The sequence below is a fragment of the Danaus plexippus genome, chromosome 7 (genome assembly GCF_018135715.1).
Source record: "Danaus plexippus chromosome 7, MEX_DaPlex, whole genome shotgun sequence".
NCBI lineage: Eukaryota > Metazoa > Arthropoda > Insecta > Lepidoptera > Nymphalidae > Danaus > Danaus plexippus.
The window spans coordinates 2,746,759-2,765,514 of record NC_083541.1 but is presented as its reverse complement, the minus strand read 5'-3'; the positions used below and the strand labels follow the sequence as shown (position 1 = coordinate 2,765,514).

The following is an 18,756-nucleotide window of genomic DNA, read 5'->3' as shown; positions in this document are numbered from 1 at the left end:
CTCTAAAGGAATTATTATCCTACTCGTTTTACCACATGTCGAAAGGCATATTTATTACTCTTTTTCAAGCTAAAAGCTCAAGTGGAGCAATCTATGGGCTTCATGCAGTTTACCAACACGACAATGGCCGAATTGTCCGTGTAAAATATTTTTTATTGGCTCATACATCTAAACCTGCCATGTCTTTGGTTTTAAAAATGGCGTATACAAGCTTTTTGTTTGCCGGTTTACGCTTCTAAATAATTAGTTTTCAAGACCCTGCGCGTATTTGAACGACACGTTAACGTTGTGAATATGAGAATAAAGTACATGTGTAGGTACATTTATCTGCACCATGGATCCGTGAACATATTTTTTTAGCGTTATGGTGAATTAGAATGGTGCCTGTGGTTTGTCAAGCTCGCACGTCGACAGGTTACCCGTTTGTAACGTAAATATCACCTAGCGGGCGTTTTATATTTCAGATATGACAGCGTCGCAAAACAGTAGATAATGGAGAGTTCAGAAGACGATGCGGGTGCCGCGGCGTACGCTTCCCGCCGTGCATCGGCGCGGGAAAAGGACATTGGACAGATTGAGGACGTCAATGCAACTAGTAGTTTTCAACAGGATTCTTCGAATCCCAGAACATCTTGTGAAACCCCCGCAATGTCGGAGGAAAACTTTGACGGCGACAGCGTCCCATCTCCGTCAACACAAGATGTCAACACAAGCACGGAAGCGATCTTGGATATGATTGACGAGATCGTTGACGGCCCAGGAGCCCCAAAACGTCTACCCTTAGCCTCTGAAAAGGATACTGACCATCGATTTGCTGGTGGCGGTGAACCTAATATCGTTGTTGACGAAAGTAAAGAAGACGAAAAATCGCTTCAGTCATTCAACACACTCTCTACCACAAGTGCCAAAATAGAAGATGTGCAAAATTGCGAGTTAAGTGTAGCCAGTGAACAGATATCACAAAACGATGTTTTGGTAGATGTGAAAGCGGTGTGTAATAAAGTACCCGAAACATGTTCATCTGTACTTGAAATAAATGACTTGACAGTATCAAAAGATACTAAAAGCGATTTAGCATCAAGTTGTGAGGAACCAAATAGTAGTTCTGTTCAAAATATTCCTTTTAATAGTGTTACACACGCAGTTCAAAATCAAACTGATACAGACACACATAGTGCACCATGTGAAAGAACAGTGAAAAGTGTGACATCTAGTGATATCCGGGACAATGTTATTGTAGAAAGTGCAGAATCAACTTCTAGTGATAATAGTATTAGTGAAGGGAAGTCTCCCTTAGTGGAGTCAGCAACAAGATCACCTTTGCGGCGTCGACTTGTGCGCCCAATAACAATTCGGCCAGATTCAACTGTCTCATCGACAGTAGATTCCACTCTTTGTATTGATACTACAGAACAGGCAAGTGAATGTGTTGTAAAAGATGTTTCAAGTTCATCAGATGCTGTGTCATCAGCCTGTGGGAATGTTAAACAAGAAACAATTAGAAATGAAAGTGACAGTAATCTCTGTAAACCAGAAACATCATCATCACCTGCTAAGAAAATTAAACTTATAAGACCTAAAATAATCCCACAAACTGTTAAAATCCAAGAAGAAACTAGGGATGAGATTCTGTTTGTACAGAGGGATACAGAACAATGTCAACCAACATCTTCAGAAGTAACAGCTGTTTCTGCAGAGCTGCAATCAGAATCATTAGAATCTACAAATATATCTAAGACAGATTCTGAAATAAACTTCTCAGAAAATACTCCAACAGGAGTAAAAGATAAAGCAACAGCTTTATCTTCAAAAATTACTGAATCTGATGTGCAAACTCTACAGACATTACCAAAAAAAGAAGAATCACAGACCGCTACAACCAGTTCTGATATTATTTTACCCGAGGAAGAGAATGTGCAGAAGCTTCCACCTTTAGTTATTAATCTTAATGCTTCAAATATTAATGAATCTGTTCAAAAAACTCAGGAGAATGAAACTAACTGTGATGATAATTCAGAAAATTCTGAAAAACAAGTACCTAAATTGATGATCAAATTAGGTAAGCATTCTGAGGAGATTAAGCCACCAGTACCAAAATTGACAATTAAACCAATTAGACCACCATCAGAGATAGATTGTAGTACTTCTGAGAAATTAAATGATGATGCTTTACATATACCTAAATTAAATATAAAACCTGTTACAAAAAAACCAGAAAAAATATATGAAATTCATAGGAAATCAAGTAGTAGTGAAATTTCAGAATCAGAATATTCAGAAAATGATGAAAGCGCCAGTACTTCTGATCAAGCATCAACGTCAGATCAGGGATCAACAGATGTTATCCCAAAGGTAACAATTAAGCTTGGGAAACCCGGTACAGAATCTGAGGGGCAGTTTTACACAGAACGAAATATTCCTAAAATCAGTGTGAAAACAATGCAAAATAATGACTATGAACATGAGCAAATGTCTCCTACAAAAATGAAGATATTTCTTAGCCAAAATCAAGATAAACAAAGTGAAAAGATTCCTAAGTTAACAATAAAAACTGTTGTAAAATGTGAAAATCAACCTTTAAGCCCGAAACTCACTATAAAGCCTTTAAAACCTCCTGATGATGCTAGCAAAGAAAATCCTATCGAACAATGTCAAGGTCATGAAGTATCTAAACTTAAAAAATCATCAGAAACAAACATAACAAGTTCAGATAGTAAGGATTTAGCTCATGTACCGAAAATAACCATTAAGCCAGTCACAAAGTCTGAAATTGAAACTGTTGGTAAGAGTAAAAAGCCAAATGAAAATTTTGAGCTAATTCCCGTTGTGACAAAATTAAATATTAAGCCGGTAATTAAGCCTTCAGATAGCATTGAATCTTCAGAGACCTTGGACAAAGATAAAGTTCCTGTAGTTTCAAAATTAAATATTAAACCCATTGTAAAGCCTAAGGATAGTGATTTAGATTCTAGTAAAGAAGTACCTAAGATTATGAAATTGAATATTAAACTCTTAAAAAATGCTGATACAAATTCTTCAGAAGAAAAAGACTGTGATGATAAAGCTGATTTAGATGAAAATAGTATACCTGTTATAACTAAACTTAATATTAAGCCTATTGTTAAGCCTCTAGATGAAGATAAATTAAAAGATAATGACAATCAATCCTCTGAAACAGGAAACTCTAGTGATGAAAACACTGATCACATACCTATTGTTACTAAAATTAATATTAAACCAATTTGTAAACCGAATGATATGGAGGAATCTGGACCAAGTTTAAAGAAAGAAGATAATATCCCAGTTGTAACAAAATTAAATATTAAACCATTAATTAAACCAGATGATACATTATCTCCTTTATCTCCAAAGAAGGAACTTTTAAAAAGTGCCCCATGTTCTCCGAAAAGGTCACCAACTATAACTAAACTGAACATAAAACCTATTGTAAAACCAGACGAACCGAAACAATGTGTTGATACTGAAAATGATGAAACAATAAGCAAAAATCCACCAATACTTATGAAAATAAATAGGAAAACAGGGGATACATACATAAATGATGACCAATACAGTGTTGGTGAAGTTGAAGATCACAAAATAAGCAACAGTATTCATGACAATTGTTCTGTTATATCAAAAGTGAACATTAAACCTATAAATAAATCCTCTGATGATATTTACACAAAAGTAACGGATTGCAATGAAGGCAGGTCAAGTGGAAATGATAGAAATGCAATGGGTTCAAATGAAATCAAGTTGAATCAAACTTTACAAAGAGGCGATTTAAGTCAAAATTGTATTACGCAATTTTCGACAAATGAGCGAAAATTAGCACCTAAAGAGGATTCATCAGTATCAGCTATAAAAGAAATGATAGCAGATTCATTAAAGAAGCAAAATCTGCAAGAAATGAACATGAATTCGTCCTTTGCACATTCATCCTTAGAGCCCAAAGAGGCTCCAGTAAAGAAAACAGATAGAGATGTATACAACATAAGTATGACTGATTCAAAAGTCGATGCTTATTCTGAACTTTTAGTTAAAATACCTAGTGACATGACCAAAAATATGCCGAGACAAAATTGTACACTTTTGAAAAAATTATTAGAAACACGTAAGGATAAGTTATTGGATGACGATAGTACCAAGAAACAAATGAATAAAAATTCGCCTACTATATCACATGATATGCAAAAATCACCTTCAAAGCATGTAAATATTACAAACGATTTTCATAAAGAAAAAGTATATTCGGAAATTAAATGTAATATATCTGAGAGGATTTCAGATGAATTTAGTAAAGCTAATGATGTAGGTTGCAGTATACCTCCACTGAGAGTTCGATTAATGCAAGAATTGTGTATAGAAACTAATGAAAATTTATCAAAATCATTACAAATAGATATTTCCGATAAAGTAACAAGTCACAGTCCCGATCAAGATTCTCCTAGGATAATATTAAAAATAAATAAAACTGATCAAGGAACATCTGCTGAAATCATAACTGAAGATATAAAAAAATCGGAACAACAACAATGTTCACCTGATAATACTCAAATATTGACAAACGATCTGTATCAAAAGAAGAAACTAGCAAACTGTAGGAGAAAACCTCATATAGACACGCCCATGCCAATGGGTAAGAGATTGAGAAGTTCGAGAGTCCTCCAGACGTCAGAAAAGACTTCTACACCTAAAAAAAGTATGGGCAAAAGGCCTTCTGCAATTGAGATAAGCCCTCCCCAGATTAAAGAACAAGAAATTTCGGTATTAGATTCAAAGAGATTAAAACTTGGGCAGCTTCTATCTAATAAGTCATTAACAATTACACCAATAGTTTCAAAAGCGTGTTCAGTGTCACCAACTAAGACATCTGAAAGCAAACAAGTTGCAAAAAATCATTCCTTACTGAATAACGAAAACTGTGCTAAAAATGGTAGTTCTAAGCTGCACAACATTTTATCAAACTTGCAAGCAAAGCAATTACAAGGAATGCCTTTTAGTGATATAAATCATGCTGAGAACAATCAAAATTCCAGTCCAGATTTGAAATCCAGTACGTCCACAGGCAGCCTTGAGTTGATATCTGATAATTCAGCAATGGAAAAATCTAGACCCGAGGTTCATGAAATGCTTTTCCACGACAATTCAGAATCTCACGATTTCAGTGTTGGGCCAGAGGAAGTTGCGCGTGATCCATTAGAAATGGACTCTTTGAAAATAACTTCTGACATATTTTTACATGAAAACATTCCCAAAACAGTAGAAATGACGCCTCAGCCTAAAAAACGTGGCCGTCCCCGTAAAATTCCAGTGTCGGAAGGTACTCGGGTAGTAACTCTGCCAGCTACAGCCTTGGAGGAGCGACCTCAACGATCGCTCCGGTTATCCAGGTAGAAATAGCGATAAATTCACTATTATACTTATCATTAATTATTTCTAAATACAAAGTCTCTAATGATTTTCAAAGCAGTTTAGTAGCAGAAAATTATTATTTGAAGGGTTTTCATTCTATCAAAAGTAGCGACTATCTACTTTTAAGAATTTAATAATAAAACACATTATTATATTCTTTTGCAGGGATCGTCCAGTGATTATTGTTAAACCAAGGGGCAGGGGTCGCGGGCGTGGACGTAGACTCGACACCGACTCGGACCAAACAAGCACCGAACCCGCGGTGGAAGCAGCCAACAAATATTTCATCGAACAGAAAGCAGAAGATATAGATCCTACCAGTTCTCGTATTAAGCTGCCTCGGATGACGGAAGCCCTGGATAAGATGCCATGTTCTACACCGCTTTCAAGTCGAAGGCGGACTTCATCTTCTGAATCGTTCACGGGCTTGGATACGACGCTACCAAAAATGGAAGACCCGTTTTTGAAGTCGCCTGAGTTAGTGGAAATGAGAGGACGTGGTTCTAGAGGAGGGCGAGGCAGTAGAGGAGGCCGGGGAAGAGTGGCGCGGTCCCCGAGAGGCAGAGGTCGTGGTCGCGGAGGAGGCAGGGGAGCCATGTACATGAAGGTATGTTTGTATATAAATATATTTCAAGCAATTTTCTATTATTAATTAAACTTATTAAGTCAACGTAATCGAAACGATGCGCGTAATGTAGAATGATAGAATAAAATAAATAAAACATGAAAATGTATAAGACATAATTTTATTTAAACATTTTCTCAGGAAAGTATTAAACATAACTAATGAGGAACATTGTAAAAATATTATGGATTTAGTGCTGGTTCATTAGGTTGGCTCTGGAACCAAAAAATGTCTCGCACTTGTTTCTCGCACCGCACCTTATTGATCACAGAATAAAAAACAGTAATCATAAACACTGCAAACGTTCTTAGAAAAAAGAATAGACTTATTGATAGAGCGATTAGCAAAAGTGAAGGTCTTAATCACGAATTATAAACAGATTAAAAACCTTATCCTGATCAATTATTAACAATACAATGATTGAATTTCTTCTTGTTGACTTTAAATTACAAAATATCTTAATTTTTAATTTTTTTTTATGTTATTTTAGTTTTTATTTTATCTTATAGAAAAGTTTAATCATATTAAAACTGGGTAAAAAACTATATTATTTTGGACAATTTTCTGATTGTTTTAACATAAAATATAATAGGGTATAAAGTTTCAATACTATTCCAACCTTGTCGAAATTGTAGTATATTCAGATACATTTGAACTTGCTAGTTGTTTATGCTTTAAAATTTCTGATAAGAAAATCATCTCTTTAGCTTCCTTTATAAGATCGGAAAACTATGACAATACCTTGAATGTAACTTGATCAAAGTACTGGTTCACTTCACTACTTTGTATATGATTATATTGTTTTATATGATTTTTAGGAAACTATGGGAATATATGGCAGAGTGTGTGGCCCAGCCACAACAACAGTTCAGTTGTTTGAAGAGGAAACTTGCATGATGGATGACAATGCAACCCCAGCCAAGTAAATTCTGATTATATTATATTGAACAAATTAATATGTACTCTCTGTTCTTAAATTAAATTAAAAAAAAAATAAATAACTTTTTCAGGCCCTCGCATTTATTGGACGAAGATTCTCAGAGTTCAGTTAAGAGTTTGACAAATGACAGTAGCAGAATGAGAAAATCCAAATTTGCAGATCTGTTTGACAGGTATCAAAAATTCTTTTATTATATCTATTGAGATTATTGTTATTATTCTCTATTTATCTTTATTTATATAAAAATTATGATTTTATATTATTATGATAAAATATTTTTTAAATTTCAGTAACAAAGTGTGGACGGCTGCTGATGTAAAGGAATACATGTGGCCACCTCCTGAGACAACAGATGGCGAACATCAGGTACTATATGACTTTATTTAGAATGGTTTTACTATTACATGATTACTGAAATTAAAAAAAAAAGCAAACCAGTTCTGTCCTATTTTAAAATAAGAACAATAAAATTCTATTATTCAAATTTAAAAAGATTATGTGTGAAGTGTTGTCACAGGTTTTTATAGCAAATGGTTCTAATAAACTTTGATATCATATAAAACAAAATAACGTTTTCTTTATATTGTGATAAGTTTCTCTATAAATCATTTTAGGTGATGATGATCCAAGAACAAGTAGCAATGTTCTTGGGGGTAAAAAGCTTTAAAAGGAGATATCCTGAACTGAAAAGACGAACAATTGTTGGAGAGGAAAGAGATTATGTACTCAGCAAAGGCTTGGTCACAGAAGCCCTTTGTGACCTCGGTAAGATATAGGAAAAAGTATAATTTATATTACTAAGATAGCAGAGGTTCTTATAATAATATCCATTCAGGTATAACTGCGGTGGATGCCAGTGAAGTTCTCGACATAATGCTGTCTGACTATCCTCATAAGTATGAGGAGTTCCGGAGTCATCAGAGAGAGAAACAGTTGGCTGAACCACCGGATGATGTGGACGATAAGACTGAACTTAAGGAGAAGGTTGAGATCAGAGAAACCAAACTCGACAGCAAACCTGAACCGCCTAAGATTGACCCGGAGAAGACCAGACAGGTGAGCTTATTCGAAATTACTGTGTATTCAATGAAGGTGATCGTAATGGTAATCCCTCAATTTTTTTATTTATGTTTATAAGAATCTTATTAAAATGTGTGTAAGTCTTACTAAACTTTAATTGCTTCAAGATAAACAGTTCCTTAAAACAAAATTTAAAAAAATAACTAGAAGTCATGCAACATTTTATTTATAACTTATTAGATAACAATCTTCTGAGATTAATTAAACATTTCTTATTAATCGACAACATGATAAGCGAAAGCAATTTTATGGTTTTCTACAAAAAGTATCTAATGAATTATTTAGAAAAATTAAATACATTAAAAATATTGATTGTTTAGATTTTGTACGTATTAAAGTAAATCCTACCATAGGACATGGCGGCGGCGGCTATTGCTTCTGCTAGCGAATTCAACGCCCGTATGAACGCTCTGCGGCGGCCGGCGTGTGCGGACTTGCAGTCGCTTAGCGTGTGTCGCCGTCGACCCGCGCCCCCGCCGCCCGTACTGCGAGTCGCGCCGCCGGGTGGATTCTACCCCCACGCCTTACTCCCGGGACAATATCAGCATACTTACAGGGTCTACACGCCCGAGGAGCTGAGGTAAAGTGGATGGGATTGCGACCATGCAAGTTGTAATGTATCATTATTAATACAATTTAAAAATTAATAATTCTTCAAAACTAATAATCGACAAAATGTACATATTTTTTAAGTTCCTCGAGATGTTTAGCTTAATGATATCTAAAACAACCTCTTGTCTTTCGTTTATATAATTGCTAGAATTATTGTTATTATCTGACAAAATAAATCAAAGCAGTATCAATACCTTACAATTATCCCGTAACCTATATTCGTTTTTATTTGTCCAAAATATTTTTAATGAAACTAATATTTTCGGAATACTAAGCGTTATTCTATTATTTTTAAAACTACATACTACCGACGTTTCGGTTACTTAGCAGCAACCGTGATCACGGTTAGTTAGCAGCAACTGTGATCACGGCCAGACGAGGACATCTCGAAAATAACACGTAGTAATCCGAAAATATTAGTTTAATTTAAATGAATGCTCGCGAAAATTTTACATCTCATTATCTTCTCATTTTAATATAACCTAATAAAAAATGTTAATACACCATGTAAACCTACATAACGTATTATCTAACTACAGATATTTCCCCCTGAACACGGCCCTGGCCGCGCCGCCGGCCCCCTGTAGCGACTCCAGCTCGGACTCGGAGGCCGATTGGGCCGATCGTTGTTCATCCTCGGAACAATCGGACGTAGCGCCCGCCAGCGCTAAGGTAAACCTAACATATTCCTCACTAGTTTTTGTCCGCGATTTCGTCCGCTTTGCCTTCATTATTGCTTTCGGAGATAATTTAATGTAATAGATACATATGTCAATCGACATAATTAATACAACTATTGTGATATGTGTCAATGCAAACTAAGAGTAGTAGTATTCGGAGGAATAATAGAATAAATCTTAGCCTTTGTTATTCTGATGTCTATTCATAATATTCTAAGTCTAATAAGTTAAGAAATATATTTGTCAATGTTATACACTCATAAGAATTGAAAGTACTGAAAACGAGAATTATAACGCGACTAGTGCTTTATTTATTTAGAATAAAAAACTAAGTTAGAGCCGACAATAAGGTGGTTAACTTACTAGTGTTTGTAAGCTTTGATTTAGAAAAAAAAACGAAATGCTCCCAAACATTATCGATAAAAAATATTAACTGTTTTTTAAAGAGAAGTATGAAGTATTTAAAGAATTTGCAGCTTGGGAAAAATGTAGTTCATATCTACATTCTTATGTCATACATCCGTTTGAACACGCTGATTGGAAGAGTAAAATAATCACGTGACAATGCTTGTATGTAATAGTTATCATAGCAAAACTAGAAATCAATTTCTTTATAAACTTTACAAAGACAGGATTATATCACGACACTGCTCATGGTTAATTATATTTTACATAAATACATATATTATTTTCGATTGGTAATACTACATCTAAAATATAATGTACATTTATATAGCACAGACACGATATATTGTGATTTATTTTAATTATGAATATAAAACATATTTCCAGCGGAAAAAGCTTACAAAAACGAAACGCGTGAGTCAAACGGAGACAGTCGTCCCCAAAGAAGAGGAAGTGGACACGTGTCGAGCTTGTAAGATGAGAATCGAAGCCAACCGCAAGTACACCCACGAGCGATTCCTTGTCTGCTCCAACTGTAACGCCAAACGTGAGTATTAAAGAAATAATCAAGTTATTTATCTGTCCGTCAAGCTTCATTACAACGACTATTAATGGAATATGAAAAAGTTTTCGAATGTTTGTATAGAAAATATTTAATAGTTTAGTTCATATGAAAAAAATATATGTCTTCATGTTATTTGGAGGAAGGAGGTACATTATAAAAAGTGTAAGTAATATATATATATTTACGTGTACATTTCAAGTAGCAGAATGATATATCTAATAAAATGATATAATTATAAGATTTTCGATGTAACTGAAACATAAATATATAAGATCAATTTAACTAAATATTTCTTTTAACGTTAATTAATCTTACCACTCTGTATCGCCATCTTTTTCGAGATGGTTGTACAAATTACAATCAAGGCTCATGACATTTTGTTTATAGACAGTGACAGCGCTAAGCGAAGCAAAATTCATATCAAACAAATATTAATTTATTTACATACATATAACCTAATGTTAAATAATTTAATTAACCCGCCAGTTCACCCGTCGTGCGTGGAGCTGGGTCCGGACACCATCCGCAAGTGTCGCGAGTACTCGTGGCAGTGCGCCGAGTGTAAGACGTGCTGCGCGTGTTCGCGACCCGCCGACGACGACAAGATGCTGTTCTGTGACCTGTGCGACCGCGGCTTCCACATCTACTGTGTCGGCCTGCACACCGTGCCCAATGGTACGGACATTTCTTTAAAAATATCTATTTATTTTATATTTTAGTAAGCCGAGATGTAAGCGATTTATTATAATATATATACGAATTGTGTTAATTATAAATATTGAACGTTTACAAGAGTTACAGATGATATATATGAATAGTCAAATATTACTTGTTTATTATATAGTATATGGTTCAGGCCCGTTTGTTCCCTCTTATTAGGCCGTCTTTATCCCCCAGGTCGCTGGCACTGCGTGGAGTGTTCGGTGTGTAAGTCGTGCGGGTCGCGGTCGGCGGGCGGGCCGGGCGGCGGGCCGGGCGACTGGCACCACCAGACAAGGCGCGGGCCCGGCGGACACAAGCTCTACTCACACTCACTGTGCACGCCCTGCGCCAGGTACACACACACACGCACACACACACACCGACACGCTGCGACTAGCTCACTGCGGTCTATGGTATCGTGTCTATTATGATGTTCATCTTCTAGGGTTGGCAGGGTATCGTTTATTCCCAGAGCTGTAATGGAATTGCTTTATCAAGGACTTTTTTTATCGTGTCTAATATGGTGATAATAGGGTTGTCATGAATTATTTTGCAGTCATAGTGCCGCCAGGGAATTGTTTTATTAGGGACTTTTTTATCGTGTCTCAAATGGGATAATACGGTTGTCATGAATTTTTTTCCGTCGCAGGGCTGCTAGGGAATTGTTTCATTAAGGACTTTTTTATCGTTTCTTATATGGTGGTAATAGGGTTGTCATTAATTGTTTTCATTCGTAGGGTTGCCAGTTAATTGATTATTCCACAATAAGATTTTATCAGATACACTAAACACACACTTGTGCGTCGTTCTTTTACGCAATTAATGTAGAATTAATTGACATTAATATGACACTTTGACCTTTAGAATTTAGACTTTGTGTTTCCTACACTCAACAAGCTTGCGTATGACTTTACACACCTGATTAAGCTTTTGCCCATACAACGAAGGTCCAGCCGATTGATTTTGTGTGTGTACTGCACATAGTCCAGATGGGTACAGCTCCATACTATGAAGAGTTGGCGAGTCGTATAGTTTCTTTCTGTAGGTTACGGGAATTTGGAGATTTTAAATCTTTTTGCGGCCGATGAGGTAACAGAAAACCGGTGGCAACGAAAACCCAGAAAGTGATTCTATTGAATATATTTTTTCGTCGATCTTTATGAAAGTTGTGTGCATAATTTCTTTTTATAAGGTTAATCGTTGTCTGTATTATTATTTTAAACAAAAAGTTGTTTAATTCGTAGGGTTGTCAGAGGATTGTTTTAGTAAGCATATCTCTTCATGATTGTCTACTAGGACGTAATAGGGCTGTCACGGAGCTATTTTATTCATAGGTTTGTCATGGAATTGCTTTATACGTAGTGCTTTCACGCCATTTTTTTTAAATTATGGATACAGACTGCTTCCTGATATCCTGAGGTTAGTCAAAAATGATGTGGTGTCTATTCTCCTGTGAGGGTTGTCATATAGTTTTTATTCTAAGGATTGTAAAGAATTCTGTAATATTTATTCCTATTCTAGGATCGTCAACTAAAATATTGCTCAAGGGCAGGGCTTATAATTTTTCCTTCACATAAAACACGACCTCGTCGTCCATAACACAGCAATTTGTATAAATTTAACAGAGAATAAGCGCAATAACCTACCGGCTAACTACACAGGCGAGAGGAATAAATGGGCTTAACATTATGTTAATAGTGGAAATTACAAACATTTAAATTGTGTATCAAAATAGACACCATAACATACTACCTAGGTTTAACTAGTCGCGACTAAGTGTGGAGTTGAATATATTTTTTATATTATATGTAAACGTATCATTTAATGATCTCTGAGAGGGGCGTGCATCATACTGACAGCTACATAAAATATACATCGAAAGATACACGCCACTTTTTTATATGAAATGTTAGTTTGCTGAAATATATTATTTATATGAAAAATTATAGAGAAGTGAAATAGTGTGAATTTAATATTAAATTTGATAGTTTTGACTATAAAAATATATTTCAGTTACTCCCTATATCAATGTGAGGCATTAGGCAAACAGATGCGGATATTAGCTCACGACTGTCAATGACTCGAGTCTCAGCCAAGATCCTCCGCTATGTATAGTATGAGACGTGTTTAAACCTTACTACTGTACACACACTTAGAACTCAAGACCAGATTTATACAATTATATCAGAACTCTCTCATATTATTCGACTTTATTGTACTTAGCACAAATTCTTTATATACAAGTGTCGAAGTGACTAATTTGATTGTACGATCTTATTATCAACTAGTAGAACCGGAATGTACTGTAATTATTACGATAGAAATGTTCATTAAACAAATAGCTGTATATATTCCTGGTTCTACTAAAAAAAAAATGATATAATATTTGTGCCACTAACCGTTTATTTAGATAGACTCAAATCTGGCTATTGTTTTTCAAGTAAGACCAAGCGGCGCAGGAACAAAACGTGAATGTTTAATGATGGATGGATATTTAAAGCTCGGGACGGACGATTATAAAAGTATTGATATATTTTTTTTGCAAAAGTTTCGATGATTCTATGTGTAATTATCTAACTGGTCTTGGTAGAACATTTTTTGTACTCACGTCATTTCATGCGTGTTCAATGTTGACTAACACAGCTGTATCATCCCCTGTATCCACTGTCGGCGTTCGCTTTTGACTACATCGTAGCATTTTGACCCCGCATTTATATACAGTGATACTTTAACCTCCTCCCCCCCCCCCAATTAGCACATGTACCCAGCTTGCTGATTTCTACTTCATTATAATGATGATGCCTTCAACAATACGTTAGGAACTGTAATAACTAACGACATTGGCAATTAAAAGGCATTGGCGATTGTAATAGATTTATTTTAATGATTAAGTAAATTTTATTATTCCGTTTAAAGCCACAGTCATTTTGATCTGTTTTTTTTTTTCTTTCTAATTTATAATTCTTCCAAATGCCTTACAAAATTTCGACATTTTTTTTCATATGTAATTTGTATTGAGTTAAATAATCGAATAAATTCATCGTAAGATAAAGTGAACCAATTGTAATGGCATCATTATTCCTAGTAGAATTTGGTAACAATCTGCATGCTCCACTTCTCTTTAAGTGTAAGTTATTTCTATTAAAAAAAATATATTATGAAGGTTGTTTGTTAACACTACCTGTACTGGTAACAGATACCGGAAAATGTGAATCGGTTATGACACAAGCAACCTTCTCAAAAGTATAGTAAAGCAGCTAGGATCTGTGCTAGAAGTTAAACTGATGTACAGAAATACCGTTTGTCAAAATTATTATAAAAGAGATTACACTATCTTTGTGATGCGTTCATTGCAATAATATAACATTAGTAATAAGTTACCGGTTAAATATACGTGTCAATATCTACTTTACTGTACATTTTTCATATATATATATATATCTCTCTATATATATTTTTTTCTGATTATTGGTAATTTGATTCCGTCCCCATACGCGATTGATGCAACATTTCGATTATACGAAGTATTTTCGAATGCTGCCTCAATCAAACAGGATCACTTGGATGTCGACATCACATTCGCAGTACCAACTAACATCATTCCATACTTTGTCAACTAACTCGGGCGCAATAATAAAAATATGTTGAAGCATCAACTAACAAACAGATTATAATAAACTTTGTTACTTGTTTTCTGGCTCTGTACACGTTTTTGTTTATATCTCTTGTATATTTTTTTATTTCTATTTCAACACTTTCCTTACTCAAATATAATAATCAATTACTTTGTATATATTCGTATATATGTATATATTGTTATATATATTATCACATCCAAGCACCTAAACGTATACACATACATATCTATATGTATTTATGTAGACTGATATATATACAAGGAGCCAATGGATAAGTAACAAAGCGTCTAGAGCTAGCCGGCCTGGTCACCATCTATACTAATGGCGTGTTTCTGTGTTCCGGTGCTTGTGTGTGTCGTACACAGGGCGTATCGCATCGGTCGCTACTGCCCGCTCTGCGATCGCTCCTTCATCGGGCCAAAGGGGACAATGCAGCTCGTCATTTGTAAGCTCTGCGATAGGCAACTGCATCAAGGTACGTCACCGCAGTAGATGCCTACCACAACCCCCACTCCCCCGTCAACCCACCACCGCCCTCCGGAACTATCCCCCCTCCGCCCCTCACACCCCACGTCCAGCACCACCGCCCGCGCCGGGTACATGAACGTGTACTTTGATATTCGCCATCAAGGAACATGTTCAAAGCTGTTGTACTCTATAGTGCTTTTCTATTTGACGTAACGATACTATTTTCTCACGTGACACGAAATATAAATACTATCGTTCCGTCCGATGCTTGAGCTTTCATTTTTATGCATTGAAACGCATGGTTTACATACTCTCATTTTGTTTTTCAAATTCCTATATATATATTTGTAATGTTCTGTTGTTGTTTTTTTTGTCCATGATCGCTTTTTAAATCTCGATGTTACAAAATCATTATAAATGTCACCGAAACTATACAAGACGGGCTCCGTTAACGATATAACACTTAAATACACTCTAGGAAGCTTGAAGTGATGTGTTAGATGTGATTAGTACAAACGTTTAGGCAACAGCATGATGTTTAAACACAGCCGGCATTGTATAATCTGCCTTGTTTAGAGGATAGCTCTGAAGTGAAATGCAAATAGACATTGAGGGAGTAGCGCCTTCAATAACATATTATACCTATTACGATATATATAATACAATAGAAATGCTGATTTTGTGTGCCCTGCCTTATTTATGTTATGAACAATAGCTATTAAGAGGGACGTACGTGAATTTTCACGCGGAGAGGATTCCAAACTGAATACGATCAATGTATGGTACGGAATCCGTGTGTCTGCCGCGGATGATGTGATGTGTTTGTGTTGTATGCCGCAGAGTGCGTTAAGCAGACAACGTCTCGCCTCAAAGTATTGGATTACACGTGCGGTGAGTGTCGGCGGGGCGGCATCACGTCGCGGGCGGCCGCTGTTCGTCTGGCGCCGCGCACTATCGCCACGCTGTTCATGGCGAAGCGTCGCTTCAACAAGTACGCACACCGACAGTACCTCGAGAGTCGAGCGCGGAACCCCCACCACAACCCCCACGACCCCCAGGACGACAACCCCGACGACCCCCTCGACGTGTCCGACCCACTTGTATAGCTGTAATATAGTGTATTGTAATATTATCTCGCTTCGGTACTACGGTTGTAAGCGTAAAGCGTAAATCTGATTAATATTAACCGTTAGGCTACGCGCCGTCGTCTCTGGTAAGACGCCGGTATAGTTATAATTCTTCGGCAGATCGTTCGACGTAATTGAGTGGTTACATAGCTGTAGTGAGTTCGCTAACGTATAAACTGTACAGTAATTTAATACTAACTTCACTATATGGGTAGCTGGGCAATCATACTATTTTTAATATTAATATGTTTTTTATAAATTAGCGTTACATATGAAGTCTGCATCCCCGTGTTATTTATGTTGAAGGAGTATAGGGTACGCGAGATCGAATAATGTGCTGTTTTTTGTTATGATGATTGACTTAGATCGACGCTGACATTGTTTAAGTGTGGTTTATATAAAGGGAAGTGTCTTAATTAGTATGTTTTCTGTGCAAATAATTTCCTCGTAAAACTGATAAATAAACTGTATATTGTAAAAATCTGCCTTTTAATGTATTTTTCATGTAATTTTTATTAAGAGAAAATGGTATATTGATCGGCAACGTCATTTATAAAATGATCTATTAAATGAAGACAGTGCGCATTTTCTTCGATGTTAGGTTAAATATTTTTTTTAGAGTATTGTTAATTTCGCTTAATAAGGTATTTATTTTAGTTATACTTTTATATGGATACAACTGTATACAACATATACCCCATTCGATGCATATATATTTATATACATGTATATTATATTCGGAAGAAACAAAACATACATTATGGTGAATATTCAGTTGCGGGTGACTGTGGTGTCCGAATGAATTTACTTATAATATATAAAAAAAAACTCACGCGACTCATCAGATTCCCGAAACGGAGAGACGATTATTGATATATTGTTGAACGTGTCTATTGGAACTCTATACATGTTTAGTTTAATTGAATGAGTGAAATTATCAGCAGCTCCGATACTGACAATTTATTTTACACGTTTAAGACGGAACGCTAGTTACTAACTGTACATAAGGATAGAGCTCGTGTTAAATCGTTGTATCTAAGACCGCTATTATGATAATGTATCATCCCTTACTACGTTAACTTACGATTATTATCGATACGTTTCCAACTAGCGTTCTTGCTTAATTTCAAAGTACAAAATATAGGCTACCTTCTAATTTATTAACAATTCGCCCTGGAAATTTAATAAGCCCATTGAATGAAGATTATCAAATATATTATATATAAGAATTATGGTATGATTATTTTCATTATCAAGAAATTATTTATAGTAATCATGGAAATAGTATTAGTGTAGACGAATTAGGTGTTTATTAATTTCTCGGGCGACGCTCAAGATATATCGATCCTATGAAACTATGGTTTCATAGCGTCCCTTAGACGGTACTGTGGTTGTAACCACTATATATAATTTACTATAATTATTAATTAGCGGTATGGTTTTTATTTTTCTGTTCTATGTTTTTTTTTTTTATAATGTTCATAGAAATATATGCTATAGTGTCGTATCATACAATTATTCGTTTAATTATAAGTATCGATTCTGTAACTTGTCATTAAATATAGAGATATATTAAAGAAAAATATATGCTGTATTATGCACACTTATGAACCCTTAAGAAATATGAAATAAAATAGTAACGGTTTGATCGTTACGATTGGACTGTCTCTTGAATCTCTTAGAACTTCACGTTTGATGTGTCATCGAAACTGACCTTCACCTTAACTATAAAATATCAGTATCCTTATCACAAGTTTGTATCGTCGCACTTCAAACTCAGCGTTACCAGTTTTCTAGTCATGAATGTTCGCACACGATAGTATCGACGTGGTTTATTGAATCGAAAACTGCTAACTCCGTGTGTGTCGTTACAATACAGACTTGTGATAAGGTTTATTGTATACTAGCGTCCCAGCGATAATAGCGATATTATTGCTTCTAATTTGATACAACACTAGGAGCTTTCACTAAAAGATAATTGGAAAGGTCACCATACGCTGAATTATTAAATATAGTATCATTGCGATTGTTTCAAAGAGTATGCGTTCTCTCTACTTATCATTCTGCGCGCTATTATCATTTGACCACTGTTGTGTGCAATCGACCCTATATGTTGTGTATTATATCTTATACTAGGATATGATCAGTGACTTCGACTAGTGCTGACTAAGTGTAATGTATCGAGTTTAGTTTGTAATTATGCTTTCTTTATTATTAATCATAATTTACTTTGTGACGATTTTTATGATAAAATTATGTCATTTTGGATAATTTCATCGAATCATGTAACATTTTTTAATGATATACAACAACTGGTTAAGGTGTGTCTACACACCAGAAAATCGCATTGCTTTATCGACACAGGTGAATAAGACTTACTTGTAAGAGAAATAATTATAACTTTTATGTCTACTTAATGCAAGTGTAACGTTCTAGAAATCTCGCACTGTTCGGTCAATTTTGTAAAAAAAAAATAAAGTAAATTTAATTTGATCA

At 35.3% G+C, this 18,756-nt stretch overlaps 1 protein-coding gene across 5 annotated transcripts; it reads left to right on the top strand.

Annotated features, from left to right (window-relative positions):
* The first annotated feature begins 9 nt into the window (after positions 1-9).
* On the top strand, positions 10-18,753 carry LOC116770528 (uncharacterized). Of its 5 annotated transcripts, XM_032662035.2 has the most exons (15): positions 10-313; positions 465-5,396; positions 5,584-6,025; positions 6,862-6,965; positions 7,054-7,155; positions 7,274-7,349; positions 7,598-7,748; positions 7,819-8,039; positions 8,417-8,643; positions 9,215-9,347; positions 10,148-10,307; positions 10,812-11,000; positions 11,223-11,379; positions 15,031-15,140; positions 15,974-18,753. In XM_032662035.2, the coding sequence occupies exons 2-15, from the start codon at positions 493-495 to the stop codon at positions 16,237-16,239; spliced, it is 7,242 nt and encodes a 2,413-aa protein (XP_032517926.2). In that variant the 5' UTR covers positions 10-313; positions 465-492; the 3' UTR covers positions 16,240-18,753. The 5 variants fall into 5 exon arrangements, 4 of the variants coding, with proteins under 4 accessions (XP_032517926.2, XP_032517925.2, XP_032517928.2 ...); XR_004353535.2 differs by lacking the exon at positions 15,974-18,753 and adding an exon at positions 13,469-13,549 and having other exon boundaries at positions 10-5,396; XM_032662034.2 differs by having other exon boundaries at positions 10-5,396.
* Positions 18,754-18,756: the final 3 nt, after the last annotated feature.

Coding starts and splice junctions, on each gene's coding strand:
- LOC116770528 (XM_032662035.2), top strand. CDS start 493: ATGGAGAGTTCAGAAGACGATGCGGGTGCCGCGGCGTACGCTTCCCGC. Junction 6,966..7,053: donor GACAATGCAACCCCAGCCAA/GTAAATTCTGAT, acceptor TAACTTTTTCAG/GCCCTCGCATTTATTGGACG. Junction 8,040..8,416: donor ACCCGGAGAAGACCAGACAG/GTGAGCTTATTC, acceptor ATCCTACCATAG/GACATGGCGGCGGCGGCTAT.